The sequence below is a fragment of the Sinocyclocheilus grahami genome, unplaced genomic scaffold, assembly GCF_001515645.1.
Source record: "Sinocyclocheilus grahami isolate Dianchi unplaced genomic scaffold, SAMN03320097.WGS_v1.1 scaffold3.1, whole genome shotgun sequence".
Classification (NCBI taxonomy): domain Eukaryota; kingdom Metazoa; phylum Chordata; class Actinopteri; order Cypriniformes; family Cyprinidae; genus Sinocyclocheilus; species Sinocyclocheilus grahami.
In genome coordinates, this window is record NW_015505182.1 from 7,608,938 (window position 1) to 7,627,591 (window position 18,654).

At 37.1% G+C, this 18,654-nt stretch overlaps 1 protein-coding gene across 1 annotated transcript in view; it reads right to left on the reverse strand.

The window, feature by feature from the left end:
* The window catches only part of itpr1b (inositol 1,4,5-trisphosphate receptor, type 1b), a 154,227-nt gene that overhangs the window by 131,670 nt on the left and 3,903 nt on the right, over positions 1–18,654 (reverse strand). Inside the window, exons 3-4 of the mRNA XM_016267396.1 lie at positions 15,432–15,535; positions 9,161–9,231 (exon numbers count right to left, since the gene is read on the reverse strand). Of these exons, the coding sequence (XP_016122882.1) occupies positions 9,161–9,231; positions 15,432–15,535 (175 nt within the window). The remainder of the gene's footprint in view (positions 1–9,160; positions 9,232–15,431; positions 15,536–18,654) is intronic.

Sequence of the window (18,654 nt, forward strand, 5' to 3'; positions counted from 1 at the left end):
TCTTTTAAGTGTGACAAATATGCAAAAAATTAAAAAAAACAGGAAGGGGGCAAAAACCTTTTCACAGCACTGTATATACACACACACACACACACACACACATACACACATATATACACATAATAACTATTAATAACACACAAATAATTATTTAGCAAATAAACCAAGTGTAAACGGCCATTACCAGAAGCCAGAGATGCTGAAGATTTACACAGAGGATAAAATACTGTAGCAGGCAGAGCAAGAACACATTATTCGAAATATTCGAAGAAAATCATCAATACTGAACTGGGGGTGAGGGGTTTATATGAATGTCTCTCTGGGGAGAACTGACTGTCTTCAGAAAAGTTTAGATGGTATTTTCTTTTCACCTTACCTCCATATAATGCATATTAATGTAGTATTTAAAAGCGCAGCGCTGCTTTCCTTGCAGTAGTAACCAGAGAAACGCTGTATCACTGCTGTTCCTTAAACGCTGCTGACAGTGTGTGAATTTGTGCTTTCATGCAGCCCATCTGTTGATTCTGTTTCGTGAAGATGTGTTTTATGTATCCATAATTTCACAAAGCAGTTAGACCATTCTGTTTTTGCTTAAATTTTTTAATTATACAATCTAATTTACATGAAAATCTGATCATACTATATGTAGCATTTTTGTTTGACTCGTGATTAAAATGCAGAGGTTCTGCAACGGTTTCATACAATCTGATACATTTAAAGGCACAGTCAGCGAAAAACCATCAGAATCCTAAAAAAAGTGGCGATACAGATTTTTGGTTAAACCGGCTAACAGTTTCCACCCCCATGCTTCACAGTAGGTATGGTGTTCTTTGGATGCAACTCAGCATTCTTTCTCCTCCAAACACGACACGTTGGGTTTTTACCAAAAAGTTCTATTTTGGTTTCATCTGACCATATGACATTCTCCCAATCCTCTTCTGGATCATCCAAATGCTCTCTAGCAAACTTCAGACGGGCCTGGACATGTACTGGCTTAAGCAGGGGGACACGTCTGGCACTGCAGGATTTGAGTCCCTGGCGGCGCAGTGTGTTACTGATGGTAGCCTTTGTTACTTTGGTCCCAGCTCTCTGCAGGTCATTCACTAGGTCCCCCCGTGTGGTTCTGAGATTTTTGCTCACAGTTCTTGTGATAATTTTGACCCCACGGGGTGAGATCTTGCATGGAGCCCCAGATCGAGGGAGATTATCAGTGGTCTTGTATGTCTTCCATTTTCTAATAATTGCTCCCACAGTTGATTTATTCACACCAAGCTGCTTACCTATTGCAGATGCAGTCTTCCCAGCCTGGTGCAGGTCTACAATTTTGTTTCTGGTGTCCTTTGACAGCTCTTTGGTCTTGGCCATGGTGGAGTTTGGAGTGTGACTGTTTGAGGTTGTGGACAGATGTCTTTTATACTGATAACGAGTTCAAACAGATGCCATTAATACAGGTAACCAGTGGAGGACAGAGGAGCCTCTTAAAGAAGAAGTTACAGGTCTGTGAGAGCCAGAAATCTTGCTTGTTTGTAGGTGACCAAATACTTATTTTACAGAGGAATTTACCAATTAATTCTTTAAAAATCCTACAATGTGATTTTCTGGATTTTTTTTCTAATTTTGTCTCTCATAGTTGAGGTATACCTATGATGAAAATTACAGGCCTTCTTTCTTGATTTAACAGGAGGGGGCAATTAATTTTTCACGTAGGGCCACGTAGGTTTGGACAGCTTTTTTCCCTTAATAAATGCATTTTGTATTTACTTGCATTATCTTTGTGTAATATTAAAATTAGTTTGATGATCTGAATCTTTTAAGTGTGACAAATATGCAAAAAATTTAAAAAAACAGGAAGGGGGCAAAAACCTTTTCACAGCACTGTATATACACACACACACACACACACACATACACACATATATACACATAATAACTATTAATAACACACAAATAATTATTTAGCAAATAAACCAAGTGTAAACGGCCATTACCAGAAGCCAGAGATGCTGAAGATTTACACAGAGGATAAAATACTGTAGCAGGCAGAGCAAGAACACATTATTCGAAATATTCGAAGAAAATCATCAATACTGAACTGGGGGTGAGGGGTTTATATGAATGTCTCTCTGGGGAGAACTGACTGTCTTCAGAAAAGTTTAGATGGTATTTTCTTTTCACCTTACCTCCATATAATGCATATTAATGTAGTATTTAAAAGCGCAGCGCTGCTTTCCTTGCAGTAGTAACCAGAGAAACGCTGTATCACTGCTGTTCCTTAAACGCTGCTGACAGTGTGTGAATTTGTGCTTTCATGCAGCCCATCTGTTGATTCTGTTTCGTGAAGATGTGTTTTATGTATCCATAATTTCACAAAGCAGTTAGACCATTCTGTTTTTGCTTAAATTTTTTAATTATACAATCTAATTTACATGAAAATCTGATCATACTATATGTAGCATTTTTGTTTGACTCGTGATTAAAATGCAGAGGTTCTGCAACGGTTTCATACAATCTGATACATTTAAAGGCACAGTCAGCGAAAAACCATCAGAATCCTAAAAAAAGTGGCGATACAGATTTTTGGTTAAACCGGCTAACAGTTTCCACCCCCATGCTTCACAGTAGGTATGGTGTTCTTTGGATGCAACTCAGCATTCTTTCTCCTCCAAACACGACACGTTGGGTTTTTACCAAAAAGTTCTATTTTGGTTTCATCTGACCATATGACATTCTCCCAATCCTCTTCTGGATCATCCAAATGCTCTCTAGCAAACTTCAGACGGGCCTGGACATGTACTGGCTTAAGCAGGGGGACACGTCTGGCACTGCAGGATTTGAGTCCCTGGCGGCGCAGTGTGTTACTGATGGTAGCCTTTGTTACTTTGGTCCCAGCTCTCTGCAGGTCATTCACTAGGTCCCCCCGTGATCCGGGGTGAGATCTTGCGTAGAGCCCCAGATCGAGGGAGATTATCAGTGGTCTTGTATGTCTTCCATTTTCTAATAATTGCTCCCACAGTTGATTTCTTCACACCAAGCTGCTTACCTATTGCAGATTCAGTCTTCCCAGCCTGGTGCAGGTCTACAATTTTGTTTCTGGTGTCCTTTGACAGCTCTTTGGTCTTGGCCATGGTGGAGTTTGGAGTGTGACTGTTTGAGGTTGTGGACAGGTGTCTTTTATACTGATAATGAGTTCAAACAGATGCCATTAATACAGGTAACGAGTGGAGGACAGAGGAGGCTCTTAAAGAAGAAGTTACAGGTCTGTGAGGGCCAGAAATCTTGCTTGTTTGTAGGTGACCAAATACTTATTTTACCAAGGAATTTACCAATTAATTCTTTAAAAATCCTACAATGTGATTTTCTGGATTTTTTTTCTCATTTTGTCTCTCATAGTTGAGGTATACCTATGATGAAAATTACAGGCCTCTCTCATCTTTTTAAGTGGGAGAACTTGCACAATTGGTGGCTGACTAAATACTTTTTTGCCCCAATGTATATATATATATTAGAGCTGTCAAAATTAACGCGTTAATTTAAATTCAGTTTAACGGCACAAATTTTATTAACGCGCAATTCGCAACGCGCATTTTCTGCTTGACCCGTGGCCTAACCCGTAGTTGGAGAAATGGAGATGCAGTGTTGCCAAAAAAAGCGCCTAGAGAGAAATATTTAGGGTTTGGCCAAACCTCATTTATTTGCTGAGACTTGTCGGTACTGACGCTCAAGCGCGAGGTCTCTCTTTCCCAGCGCGCACACACACCTCTATCTGCGTCTGCTCTGTTCATCGAGTGGCAGAGAGGAGCAGCGCTTTCAGTTAAAACAGATATTATGTTGCTTCTCTAATTTTCCATGAAAGTATAGCCGAAATAACAGCACAGCTACAGTCTTTATCTTGTAGCCTATTTGATTTCATCAGACGACGGCTCAGTTTTAAATCAGGATTTTTGTGCAGATTAACATCTTGGAAGGGAGAGCTTAATGGGTCACGTATTTCATATTAATTCTGTTGTCTGACAACAGAAACAGTAAAATATATAAATGAAAAAAGTACAGTATGAAAAATACAGTATGTGGGCACAGAGAGGCAAACAAACGTAATAATAAATAATAAATGTACATTTTGCATGTTCAGAAGAAGTGAGCTGCCCTGTCATGCAAAAATGTAGACAGGCTTGTGTAAGTAAATTGCTCAGTGCAAAGAATGAACAAGTTCTATGAAAAACATTTATGACCTTTGAAACATGTCTAGTCTTCATGCTATATATATATATACATATAAATATATAAATATATACATATATATGTACACACACACACACACACACACACACACACACACACATACATACTAGGGGTATAACGATACACGTATTCATACCTAAAATTTTTGGTATGGTACGCACGTATACCGAACAAATCATTCGATTTTTTCAGGTACGTACCGAACCATCATGTTTGCGTACCGTTACACCCCCATCCAGTATATATATATATACTTAAATAAGATGAAATATTTATAAGATTTATAAAATTAAAATATAAATTACAACATGTGGGCAATACTGACAAGAGTTTTTATATTTAGGTGAAATAGCCCCTTAATAAATTCTGCCAGTCATTTGCTGAACTCTAGGCTAGAAATGTTCTTCAATGAATGTTCTTCTTAAACAACACAACAACACACACACACTCACTCACACACTCACTCACACACACACACACACACACACACACACACACACACATACATACTAGGGGTATAACGATACACGTATTCATACCTAAAATTTTTGGTATGGTACGCACGTATACCGAACAAATCATTCGATTTTTTCAGGTACGTACCGAACCATCATGTTTGCGTACCGTTACACCCCCATCCAGTATATATATATATACTTAAATAAGATGAAATATTTATAAGATTTATAAAATTAAAATATAAATTACAACATGTGGGCAATACTGACAAGAGTTTTTATATTTAGGTGAAATAGCCCCTTAATAAATTCTGCCAGTCATTTGCTGAACTCTAGGCTAGAAATGTTCTTCAATGAATGTTCTTCTTACATCTGGCAGCTTATGAAATGATCTTAATGAAAACATAAGCATGTGTGAGGATTTTACCAATTAATTTCTGCAAACTGAAGTCATTTCGGATAAACTCAGTGTGTCAAGTAGCAGAAGAGGGCAGACGAGAGATGTCTAGCTGATAGATGACAAAAGACTGAAACAGTAGCTGGGTGGAGTACAGCTAAAGGAGAAGGCCCTCTTTTTGTTAGTGTATGAAGAAGCATTAATGGTTAGCTACCACAGTGTCATCTAATGTAACGCATTACATTCCATAAAAAGTAACCAAGTAACGTAATTAGTTACTTTTTTAGGGAGTAACGCAATATTGTAATGCATTACTTTTAAAAGTAACTTTCCCCAACACTGGTCATCAATGAAGAACAGTGTAAGGAAACTGGGTAAGGAAATACTCAGTGTGGTAACCCTGAAAACATGTTATTTAAAAGTGACTTTTAGTTTGCAGCATTGAGTATTTCCTAACAGCATCTATAAATTATAAAACTATGAGAAATGAGGGACTGAAAACTATTTCATGATTATCATAAAATGAGGCAATCAACTATCCATCCAGCTAACTAGAGGTGTCTGACTCTCACCTTTATCCATCAGTCACTATAAAAACACAACACCTGTCCATCAAAGTCAGTCACACTGAAGCCACAGTAATGGACAATTCCGCTTCATTAAACCCATCCATCTGGGTTTAATGAAGCTGAAAAAAATATGCATACAGGCACACATAGATATGCTAAGATACACACAATGAACTCCAGAACAAACGGCAACACACACAGCCATACAAAACAAGCTGACAAAGACCCATCCATCTGCCACATTCACTTATCCTCATGAACAACCAGAGTGTCAGAGCGACTGATCCGCTGTTTGGAGTATCACATAGCTGCTTCTATAAATCAAAATAACACTAAGCCTTCAGCAAAAACATTTGGTTATGTGCCATAGTTAATGAATAGACAAAAACAAATGACAAGACTAAACCAAAAGCACCAGATATATAAATAGCCACCAGTTGACTGACACACTCAGCATCATACGTTGACACAAGGTCGATTTTCAATTCAGTGACCTTCAATTAGGTAAATAAATCTATTCCAGGTGATCAGATCATTTCACAAGCTTAATGAATTCATAAAAGCTTCATTCTGGAGGTCTGGAGCCCCTTCTGTTTTATTAGTGTGTGTGTGACAGACACAGACAGAGACAGCACCAGACCTGCTATAGTCCGTTCAGGGTCATTTTTTTTTATTTGTTTGAAGAAATACTTAATTGAGCAAGGACTAAAATGATCAAAAGTGACAGTAAAGACTATTACATTGTGGGGGGGAAAAATCAGTTTCCACAAAAATATTCAGCAGCACAACTGTTTAAAACACTGAGAAGGAGAAGGAGGAGAAGAATGAGAAGAAGGAGAAGAAGAAGAAGAAGAAGAAGAAGAAGAAATGTTTCTTGATCACAAAATCAGAATATTAGAATGATTTCTGAAAGATCATGTGACACTGAAGACTGGAGATTATGATGCTGAAAATTCAGCTTTGCATCACAGGAATGTTATTTTAAATTATAATAATATTTCATAATTTTTACTGTATTTTTTGATGAAAAAAGCAGACTTATTAAAAACATATTTTAAAAACACAACAGGCTACATACATTGACCATCATATGGACCACATTCATGAATCGTTACGTTGCTTTTTTTGTCATTCTGCAAGCTTAATAACCCTATTCACTTTCATAGAAAAAGAACAGCTAGAACATACAACATGAAGGGGAGTAAATGATACATTTTCATTCTTGGATGAACTCGTTTTTAAAGGCATGGTAGCAAAAACAGACAGTTAAATTTTAAGGGTCAGAGAAAGGAGGAAAAATGTCAAACTAAATTACAACTGTTTTTGATACAAGAAGCCATGGCTAATGTTCAAAATGGACTTCAGGAGGGGAAAAAATGACACTGAAATGCAGAATATTTGATCTCTCTCTCTCAAATTCCTCAAAAGACAAATATGCAGAAAGTCTCGTTTCTCAGAGGAGGATGTCGTCATGGCCTCAGCAGGTTCATGCTGTAGCAAGACAGCCTTGGACAGAAAGAATCACTGACTTGAAGCCAAATGCCAGTTTTATTGCAATTATGAAGAATATAAACGGCCCTCAAAAATGCAAGGATTGCAAAGAAAAAAAAAGGTTCTACATACAGTATGTGCCTTCAAGCACCTCAGTTGGACTTAAATGGTAATACAACAGTGTGAAGCCGAGCGTGTTAAAACATCAACAACGCCACAGAATGGGCAAAGACTGCAGATATTAAACAGCCAGAATTGAGCAGCAGTGTCACAGCCTCACATGCAAAGGCTTTCACAGGCAAAGCCTCAAACAGCTGGCAATGACAGTTAAGTTACCAGTTGACACACGTTTCAAATCCTATTTGCATGCTTGTGTTTTAGCCAATACGATTTCAGAAACAATCACTGGCTACGTATACATAGTCTTTCTGTGTTAAATCAACCATATTTCACAAACTGCAGACTTCAGGAAAAAGGCACTTTTGGCACTCAGATAGGTATGTTCTATGCAATCGTTTAGACAAAGGGAAACAAGCTACAATTCTATAGTTTCTTCAGACTTTCCCTTTTAAATACAACAAGTATCAGCTGTAGCCGAGGACCTCTGAATCATATATTATGAGACATTTGCGGTGATATGAAATTGTTAATGTTATAATTGCTATAACATCATATTTAAAGCACATGCATAATGCATATAAAATAGCCAAATACCAACTGATGATGCCTGTAACATATACAGTAAGTAACTTTGTATGTGTATCCATATATTTTATCATAAATACATATTACATTTAACATTTCTATGACAGGATCTCTCAGCTACACTCACAACATAATCACATTTTAAAGACAAACGATGCAGGCCTATAATCTGGACTTCAGAAATCGGTAATCAGCTCTAAAATCCTGATCTGAGCATCTCTAGCTTTTGCATCTTGACTGAGACCTTGGACACAGGTGGGAAGATAATGCACTAAATATACACACCAACTGGTAAAAGAGTGAGACAACATGTCATGCTACAACGTGACAGCCTGTCACAAGAGCAATATACGAGCAGAAGGGACCCAGAGGTTTCTCTCAGCATGCCTAAAGCTCAGTTTCCACACAGCAGCCCAGAGGACAAGGTTAATTAACATCTGACAGGTTTCACCTTTAAGGAGAGAATCTTCTTTCCAGTACACAAAGGGTAAAGTCAAAGCTCAGTCTTGCTCCTGAAGAGCTCCATTACAATCAATTTTATTTCCAGCTCCATCAAGCACACCTGAACCAGCTAATCAAGATCAAGTTCACCGAAAAATGACAGACAGGTGTGTAATACCTGGAAGTAAACTTTATGAGCTTTCTCTCAATAGGCGAATGCATTGCGCTACACTATCTTTGGCTTTTCTATTTGCCAAAATTGGGTGAGACATCTTCCATCCGAGTGAAAACACAAATATACAGCACCTTTATATAGCACCATTTAAAAGTGTTACACAGGCAATGTATGCTTATAGCACCTGCATGCGGTCTCCTATTTGACAACGACCTTGCTTGGTTTCAAAGAAAAAAACACAACCCAGGCTTATTGGAAAAACGTGCCTGTGGCGACATTTCTGCAAAATGATATGTTGCTTTTTGCAACACTTTCAAAGTGAAATGTCCTATGGAGTTGCACTAAAAGCACATTCAGATTTAACCGAAACAGATGAATATGAATCTGGAAGCGTTTCATTGTGTTGGTTGTTGTACATATCACAGAACGTTGGGAAATGAAATGTCCAGTGATTGCAACACCTACACTAAAACCTAACCCAACCGATAGTGTTAAGAAAAGCAAACGTGAAACAAAAGATATCTCTCTACAGTCACACAAAAGGAAAATACCATAACAACACTGATCAAGTAGATATCACACAAAAATTCCGTATGGCAATAAGGGTAAATTTAGCACATCTTCAACAGAAATCTCTAAAACATTTCCGTATAACACCTCCAGAGAGACATAAGTGTAGCCTTACCTCGAAATTTCTTAGGAGGGTTGTTTAGGTCCCCAGATTCTGGTTGCACCACGCAGCGGTCGTCCACCAGACTGCAAAGATGAGAGACATGAGTCAGAGTACTTAACTGGAGGCAGCATACTGAGTATTTCTATTTTTATACAGCTATTTTTCACTTTTTCTGCACTGATTGTGGGGAAAAGAAACTTCAGAGTTCAAAGTACTATAGTGCTATTCGTAGCTGACAGCATGATAAAAAGAGATACAATATTTAAAGAAATACGCAACCAAAATGACATTTTTGTAGAGGTCATCTACTGCATACCTATAAACGTTGAAAAAATTAAATTTTAAACAATACACACACATTTATAATTTACAACCTCTCTTAACTAGAAAAAGGACAAAATCTTAAGGGCCTTTAAATAATAAATAATACAAATTAAATAAAATGTATAAAATAATGAATACAAAATCATACTAAGAAATCACCCTGCACATTTAGAATGAATTTGTCCAGCAGACACCGGCTCAAAAAACTTAAGTAAATAATTAAATGCACATTTTTATATTATATTTCTTACATGAAGTATTACAGTATTAGCGTACAGAAAGAGAAACGATTAGCAAATCAAGAGGCCTTTGTGTTTCCTGAAAGGTATATCTGCTTGAATGTATGAGCCACGGTTTTATCTTGTCCGTTCATTATGAGCAAATGTCAATTTAGACTGATCCAATCATTCAGTGATAATGTAATGACACCAAAATTTGCCTCTCATTATACTTGCTCTATATCGCTAAAATCCAGAATGAGTCAAGGGCAGTCTAACTCTTATTTCACAAAGCAGTTAAACACACTTCTGTTTGGTTATGAAAAACTGTGACAAACACATTCTATAACCAAAGTGAGTCAGTTATGGCTGTAAGAACAAATCCACAGCTGACATATAAGTTCAAGGTATTTTCTTGCTATCATTCAATAATGTTCTCTCAAGTCTCAAGTAAAAATAATGAGAGAGAATAGGGATATTATGTTGTCAGAAAGCAAAACAACTCTTGTTTGGGTTTGAATGGAGGAGGGAACATGAAAAGAAGGAACCAGAGATTTTTGGGCCACATATGTGAGAGGATGAAAGATTGGGAATGTCCAAAAATACCAAACAAGACTGTCATTAATTTATCAGTAGTCATATGGAGTAATAGGGACTGTCTGTGGTAACATCCATCTCAATATTTTAAAGTTAGAATCCAATAAATCTCTGACAGCAACTCTAAGCAAGCGTCTGGTCATGACCTTATACTGTATATTATTGGCTACATTTCAAAACCTACTAAGCTGCAAGCCTGAACTGCAATTTTTGGGCATCATACATGCATTAGAATGTACAAAATAAACTTGCACAGTTTTGCTGGGCATCAAATGTGCATTCATGTAGACACAATTTAATCTAAACAGCATTTTCAGGCATCACATGCATATCTTTAAAATTAAAACTACAAAGTATTATAACCCTAACCTAAGCCTATATATAAATATATATATAGAGATATATATATATAATTTATCTTATAAATTACTACAGTATTGTAATATTGATTTTAAAATTTACTAATTTTTAAAGGGAAAGCATTAAAAGTAAAAATCCAACCTACTGTGCACTGCATTTCTAGACATCGTAGTAACATACATTACTGTTTGGGATCAGTAAGACTGATTTTTATTGAACATAGTATCATAATTTAATACTATTCAGCAAGGATGCATTAAATTGACATTAAGTGAAAGACATTTATATTAATGTTGGAAAATATTTTTAAATAAATTATGTTCCTTTAAACTTTTAAAGAATAATGAAAAATATTAAGCAGCACAGACGTTTTCAACATTGATAAAAATAAGATTTTTTTTTCAGGCAGCAAATCAGCATATTGCTCATGTGACACTGTCACACTGGAGTAATGATGCTGAAAATTCAGCTTTGCATCACAGGAATAAATTACATTTTAAAAATGAGTCTTGAAAAATAAAATAGAAAACAGTTATTTCCATTTTTAAAGATATTTCAGAATATTATTGTTTTACTCTATTTTTAATCAAATAAATGCAGCCTGGGTGAGCATAAGAGACTTCTTTCAAAAGCATTAGAAACATTTGGAATGGTAATGAAAGGAAGCTACACAGTATTGCTGATTATCACAGGTGTGTTTGAACATCCAACTTGAACCTACTCAAATTATTTGTCCGTTTACAACTGGCCTACAAATACTGTCTATGTAGGCAACTCAGTAGGGTTTTAAAGCACAGTTATACAAATGAACCAGCACCAAGTCTGTATGTAATTTGCATCCAGTTTTCATCTATTCACCATAAATGCAACCTGGCAAGTGAATTTCACAATCTCCAGTGGATAACGTACAGGTGGCTTTGGTCTTTAGTCCATTTGCACCAGGACTGCCAGTTCTCATCACACTGGCATTGTGTCCTTTCTGGTTCCCTGTGCCCAGCTGTAGGCCAGGTGGCTCATTATCCCATCCGTGCTAAGGTCGCTCGGTGGCACCGAGACAAGCACTACACACTACGTACACCAGTGCAGCTAAATATAGCTGTGGCTCATGAGGATGTGCACACAGTAGCAGGGCAGAGAAAGTGATTACAATGCACAACAACTGAACAAAGGCGTCTTGACAAATGAGATCTGTCAATGTTCTGTTCTTCAAAGCCAAACGCTTGCTATTGTTGCCATGGATGGGTGACGTGGAGTAGCCGTGTGTGTGTGTGATCACATCACGCAGGCTGGCAAAGGGGGCTGATTGCCAGCACAATCTCATTTCCAGGGGAAGGACGTGAGGAGGGCAGTGTTGAGACTTGGCTCCCTTTCCTTCAAGTGCAGGATCAGAATACAGAAACGTAAACGGAGGAGACCACACCTACCGTCAACTATCTGGCATTCTAAACAACATTTTGTCCTGTATTAATATTACAATCTCTAATTGGTGTAACTGTTGGGTTGCATACAGGTCATTTTTCCAGTGGAGGAAATATAATGCTATATAGAAATATTAAAATGGCATTACATTTAGCAAAATTTTACAGGTAAAATCACATTATTTTAATAGGAGTCTGCATGAACTGTGTTTTGAGCAAGGACAAAAAAGGTTCTCCATGCAGATGGAGAAGCTGGTTATGTGCATTCACTGTGTTGACCAATAGAAAGCTGCTTGGTTTGAAAGGGACTTCTGTGTGAGCTGTGCTTCATACAGTACATCACAAAGCTACTGACATAGGACTTTTTTGGCCTGAAAACTTTTGCAGACATTTCAGTAACGTGACTGATCCTAAATTGTGTGCAATTAGCATAGCAAAAAAATATATAGATTTAAAGGATTAGTTCACTTCCAGAATAAAAATGTACTGATAATTGCACAATCCCAGCCGAGGAATCAAACTGGGCCTACTGAAATTTTCCAAAATTCTGTTGTTAAGAAAGCCCAGGTCATTCTCTGTGCTACTGACCACCCACTACATACTGAGTTTCAGATGCTGCCATCAGGCCATCGTTTTAGAGTTCCTGTATACTGGACGAAAAGAATTAAAGATTAATTTGTTACTGTGGCCATTAAGTTACTGACCAAGTCTGATGGGGAGGAGAATGTATTTGGTATACAAAATTTATGAACTTGAGTAGTGCCTGGTTGAATTTTAATGTATGTTTGGGAAATTGTATGTTTACATTGTATGCTTTTATGGGTGTGATTGTTATGTGTGCATGAATATGGTTAGTGTATTGGAAGTTTGCTGCAATCTTAGTTTCCCTAACGGGACAATAAAGTTGAGTCGAAGTCGGAGGAATAAGGGTCTTATCTAACCCCAAATGCTTGTATTGCACTAGCTCTGCGATGTTCAAGTGCAGGATCAGAATACAGAAACGTAAACGGAGGAGACCACACCTACCGTCAACTATCTGGCATTCTAAACAACATTTTGTCCTGTATTAATATTACAATCTCTAATTGGTGTAACTGTTGGGTTGCATACAGGTCATTTTTCCAGTGGAGGAAATATAATGCTATATAGAAATATTAAAATGGCATTACATTTAGCAAAATTTTACAGGTAAAATCACATTATTTTAATAGGAGTCTGCATGAACTGTGTTTTGAGCAAGGACAAAAAAGGTTCTCCATGCAGATGGAGAAGCTGGTTATGTGCATTCACTGTGTTGACCAATAGAAAGCTGCTTGGTTTGAAAGGGACTTCTGTGTGAGCTGTGCTTCATACAGTACATCACAAAGCTACTGACATAGGACTTTTTTTGGCCTGAAAACTTTTGCAGACATTTCAGTAACGTGACTGATCCTAAATTGTGTGCAATTAGCATAGCAAAAAAATATATAGATTTAAAGGATTAGTTCACTTCCAGAATAAAAATGTACTGATAATTGCACAATCCCAGCCGAGGAATCAAACTGGGCCTACTGAAATTTTCCAAAATTCTGTTGTTAAGAAAGCCCAGGTCATTCTCTGTGCTACTGACCACCCACTACATACTGAGTTTCAGATGCTGCCATCAGGCCATCGTTTTAGAGTTCCTGTATACTGGACGAAAAGAATTAAAGATTAATTTGTTACTGTGGCCATTAAGTTACTGACCAAGTCTGATGGGGAGGAGAATGTATTTGGTATACAAAATTTATGAACTTGAGTAGTGCCTGGTTGAATTTGAATGTATGTTTGGGAAATTGTATGTTTACATTGTATGCTTTTATGGGTGTGATTGTTATGTGTGCATGAATATGGTTAGTGTATTGGAAGTTTGCTGCAATCTTAGTTTCCCTAACGGGACAATAAAGTTGAGTCGAAGTCGGAGATTTAAGGGTCTTATCTAACCCCAAATGCTTGTATTGCACTAGCTCTGCGATGCGCGACTTCACGCATTAAGTATTCATGTTGGAAAGGTTGTAGGAAGAGGTAGTACCGAGCTCCATCTGATTTTCTCCTACAACTTCAAAATTGTCTGACATCGTTGTTTTACCTGTTTTTGTCATTTTTTCACTTTCTTTGCACGTTCGTTTTGTAAACACAGGGTCGGTACTTCTGCATATGTCACCTTATTCCAATGTGATTACGTAATGCGTGAGGTTCGAGCTGGTGCATAATGAGCATTTGTGGTAAAAAAATATGTAATTTTTTTTAATGACCGCTTGTTTCACTAGATAAAACCCTTATTCCTTGGCTGGGATTGTGTAGACCCCATTGAAGCTGCACTGAAACCCCTATTTGGACCTTCAACCCATTGGGTCCCATTGAAGTCCAGAATATGGGAAAAAAATTCTCAAAAACCTTAATTTGTTGTGTGACTGAAGAAAGAAAGACATGAACAAATTGGATGGCATGGTCAATAAGGGGACAATAAGTTTCCATTTGTGAACATCAGTTTTTAGATACTAATACATTAGTTAAACTAACAATAAAAAATTATTTAATAATATTAATTTCAACATTTTTAAAAGCGGTGTCTGTTAATATTTAATAGACCTGAGCTAACATGAACTTACACTAAACAGTTTAATTTTTTTGATTGATGCTAACAAAGATCAATAAACACTGTAACAAATCTATTGGTCATTGTCAGTTAATGTTAGTTAATCCATGCACTGTCAGTTAATGTGGACTAAAGGGACCTTTTTGTAAAGTGCCTATCTATCTATCGTTTAATTAAAATATCATAACTGGATCGTCCAGTGAAACAACAGATTTCTCTCTGGTGACATATGCAGAACTTCTCCAATCATTTAGTGCGCTTACACCCATCCCTTCAGACTCCTCTGCCTCCACTTTTTAAGCTCAATGCCCACACCTCAAAATCCAATCAACATGAATTGAACCATTTTTTTCTTTTACCATAAACTGTTACACTTGGATGTTCATCATTCACAATGCAGAAAAGATCTGTCGCTACTTCGGTTTCATCTCAACTTTTAGGAAGGAGAAAACACTTCCCATATCCCAATCTGAATTTTAAGAACCAGAACAGAGACTTTTGACTTGGACTAGAGAGTAACCACCTAGCAATGCTCTAGTAACCGGCATTCATCATAACCCACTGAAAATGCATCAGAAATCCACACTGTAATACATACTGCACAAAACATCTCTCAGTTACTTCTCATTTCTGAGTGTTGTACATTCATTTTCTTCTTCCTCTTGTGCACCTATATTTTCATCATGTTCCTCTTATGTACAACACTGATGTCCACACACTGGGTGATGACATGTGGATGGCTATCTTACCCTAAAGTGCTGATAAATCCATTGGTGGATCCCTCCGCATACAGGGAGCAGATGTCCCCGATGTGGAGGAAACTGGACATTTTGTCTGACATTTTGCGGTGTGCCTGCAAACAAGATAACAAACAGATTAAAGGAGCAATAAAATCAGCATAATACCTATATGTCCTTTATTTATCTTATTTAGACATTATATGTAGGTTACCATCAGAAAGGAGATAGCGAGACAATAATAGCAGGAGGACCATGGGGATAGATTCGAGAAAATGAGAATTTGCCATTTTGAGATGGCCTAGTTTTTGACAGGAATTCAAGGTCCTTCTGCTGTATGGGTGGATAATGAGAAACGCTCTAGAAAATACAGCTGTGCTACGTGCTGAAAAGACACTTACTTATATACTACTTTTGTTGATTCTTTGAAATGTATTGCTTGTGTCTTTCTAACGGGCTGCAGCACCTTGGTTCAACTAAAATAGCTGTTAAATCACAGTATCGTTCAAGGACAAGTATGTGACATCTGACCTGTTGAGGGTCTCGACAAGGAGGGTTCAGGGCCATCGACAAATGTCAGTTGTCTTATATGACCAGTACAGTTTACACAACCTTTTATGTTTCTTGAACATAGCCTATGTTTTATGCAATGCAACTTAAAGATTTGGTTTTCTATGTATTGTTATTGTTGCATTCATTGCATAGCGATTCATTCATTGCTCAATTAAATATTATACTTTCTTTTATATTTTAATGACGCACTGATTATAATACTGAAATATGCTATAAGAAATAAAGCATAAACTATAACAAAGCATCTAACAGAATTGATTGAAAATGACGGAAAAATAGCAGAAATGCTTTTATGAATTTATTATAATTTCATTTATGATTATTCATATAATTAAAAAAAAATGTATTTTAGTACATTACTTTTTTTTTTACAAAAAAGTATTAATCAAAATATAGATAATAAAGTTGCAATATAAAAGGAGAAATAATAACAGTAAATTTACACATGTGCAATTAAATGATAAAAAAATTATATTTATTTTGTGGGGGCACTGAAAATATTAGTAATAGGCCTATGTATCACTTTATGTTTAGGCTAATAGATAATTTAGCACAAGCCACAGAACAAATGAACTAATAATGAGAAATATGCACTCAGATCCTTTCATATGTATTCATTCGCAGCTAATCCACTGAACATTTCTCTTCTGAGTCAATGCTACAATCGGCTGGAGATGAAGCCTACAGTTCAATCAATGACAGACGACACCGGAGAACATCAATAAGGAACAGGCTGCACACATGCTCAATATATATCAGTGTAATACAAATAAATAAGAGTGTTGACAGTGCCTGCCTTTATCTTAACTGACAGTTTATGCGCTATTGGAAAAAAAGAATGGAACTTTGTTTTCTTTGTGTGATTATAAAGACTAATTATTATTTGAACAGTAAACATGCTCTACCTGTGAAATCTCCATTGATAAACCACATCATGCCCTCATGCTCTGTTTGAAATTCAAATATAACCCAAGTGAATAATGCAGATGTTTACTTTATTTTATTACACATCTTCCTGGAATTCCGATTGGTCATTCATGACATTAAGCGGTCAAAATTACTGTACCACAAGACAACCCTGAAACCCGTTTTTTTTTATCTTCATGATCAGTTCTTCTGCATCTCTACATGAATAAAATAATACTCTGATCAATATTTAATATCCAGTTGTTTATTTAGCTACTTGATAAGATCAAACAAGCTATAAAAACCCTGTTGGAGTGTATTTTGTGATAATGGCTGCCTGACTGTACATTAACCCTTACTTAGTGACCGAAATAAAGTTGATAGTCTGCAATGACATCTGTGCAGGAGCAATAATAATGCATTACAAGCCCACTATAACAATAATTGCCCAAATGAACTGCAAATCACAGGAAAACCTGAAACAATTCTCCATATTTTCCAAACTGACAAACACCTCACTATAAGTCAGTTTATATTGTCAAATACCACATATTTATAGTAGACTAGTAAACATGGTGAATAATTGCATGATGGACAGCTAATCAAAACTAACCCATTCTCAAGTTTATACAAGAATGCTTGCTCTAAAAACAAGAAAGACCAAACTAATTGATTTGGTCCAGCTGTTTCTGCCAAACATAGTCCTTGGGAAGATATAATTTCCCTGTCAACTGTAAAGCACGGTATTTGGGAATCTTGAGAATCTTTTAAAACTTTATACAAGCTCCACATTAAAAAGTTCAACAGTATGTGGCCTGTTAAAGCAATCGGTGCACGTGTAGCTGGAATGACAGATGCACGAGTGCTGTCCCTGAAACACTGAATCGCTTATTTTTACTGTGTGGGGTTTTAAATTTGGAGGCCGAACTTATCAAACTATAGCTTTTATGTGTAGAAAATTATTTCTACACGGACATACACAGCTGAGACATCAACCTTGACGCTGAGATCAAACCTAAAAGCTTAATTCGACAGGTGATAATAAACAGCCAATCAGAATTCACCAGCCTCGAACTGAACAAACTAACCGCTTTATTCCACAAACTCCAATCCAGACACTAATACTCTAAACCCGACGGTAGAATAATGACTGTATCCACTATCTTGTGCGGTCCACTTGCCTCCTCCAGCAGCACTCGACACTGTTACATATGGAAACAGTCTAAAAATGTTGCAATATTACCGCGACAACCTCCAAACGCGCATCGAACGCCTTTATTGATACACTGTAACACGCTGTCAAACTTCCGTTCTGCTCTCACTGATGGATGCATCAGTCATACATCCACTGCCTGACGCTGATGTCTCCTCTCGCAGTACAGTAACAGCAAGAGTTCAGCTGAACTTTACCTTCTTCAGAAGGAGACCGTGTCGGGAATAAAACACTGGCGGTGTGGTCAGCGGCACAACTGCTCCGGCCGGGATTTCTCGTTTAATTCCATCATATGCGAAAGTCCCCAATTGAAAATCGCGGCGTCTAGTTGCCAGTTGGATTTTGTCCGCACTTGTCCGCTTCTCACCACCTCCACATGAGCCCTGAGGCTCCGCCCCCTAACTGAACGCGCATCAGGAGTGAGAGCTGATGGGTAATGGAGTTCTGAAGCTCTAAACAGATAGATAGATAGATAGATAGATAGATAGATAGATAGATAGATAGATAGATAGATAGATAGATAGATAGATAGATAGATAGATA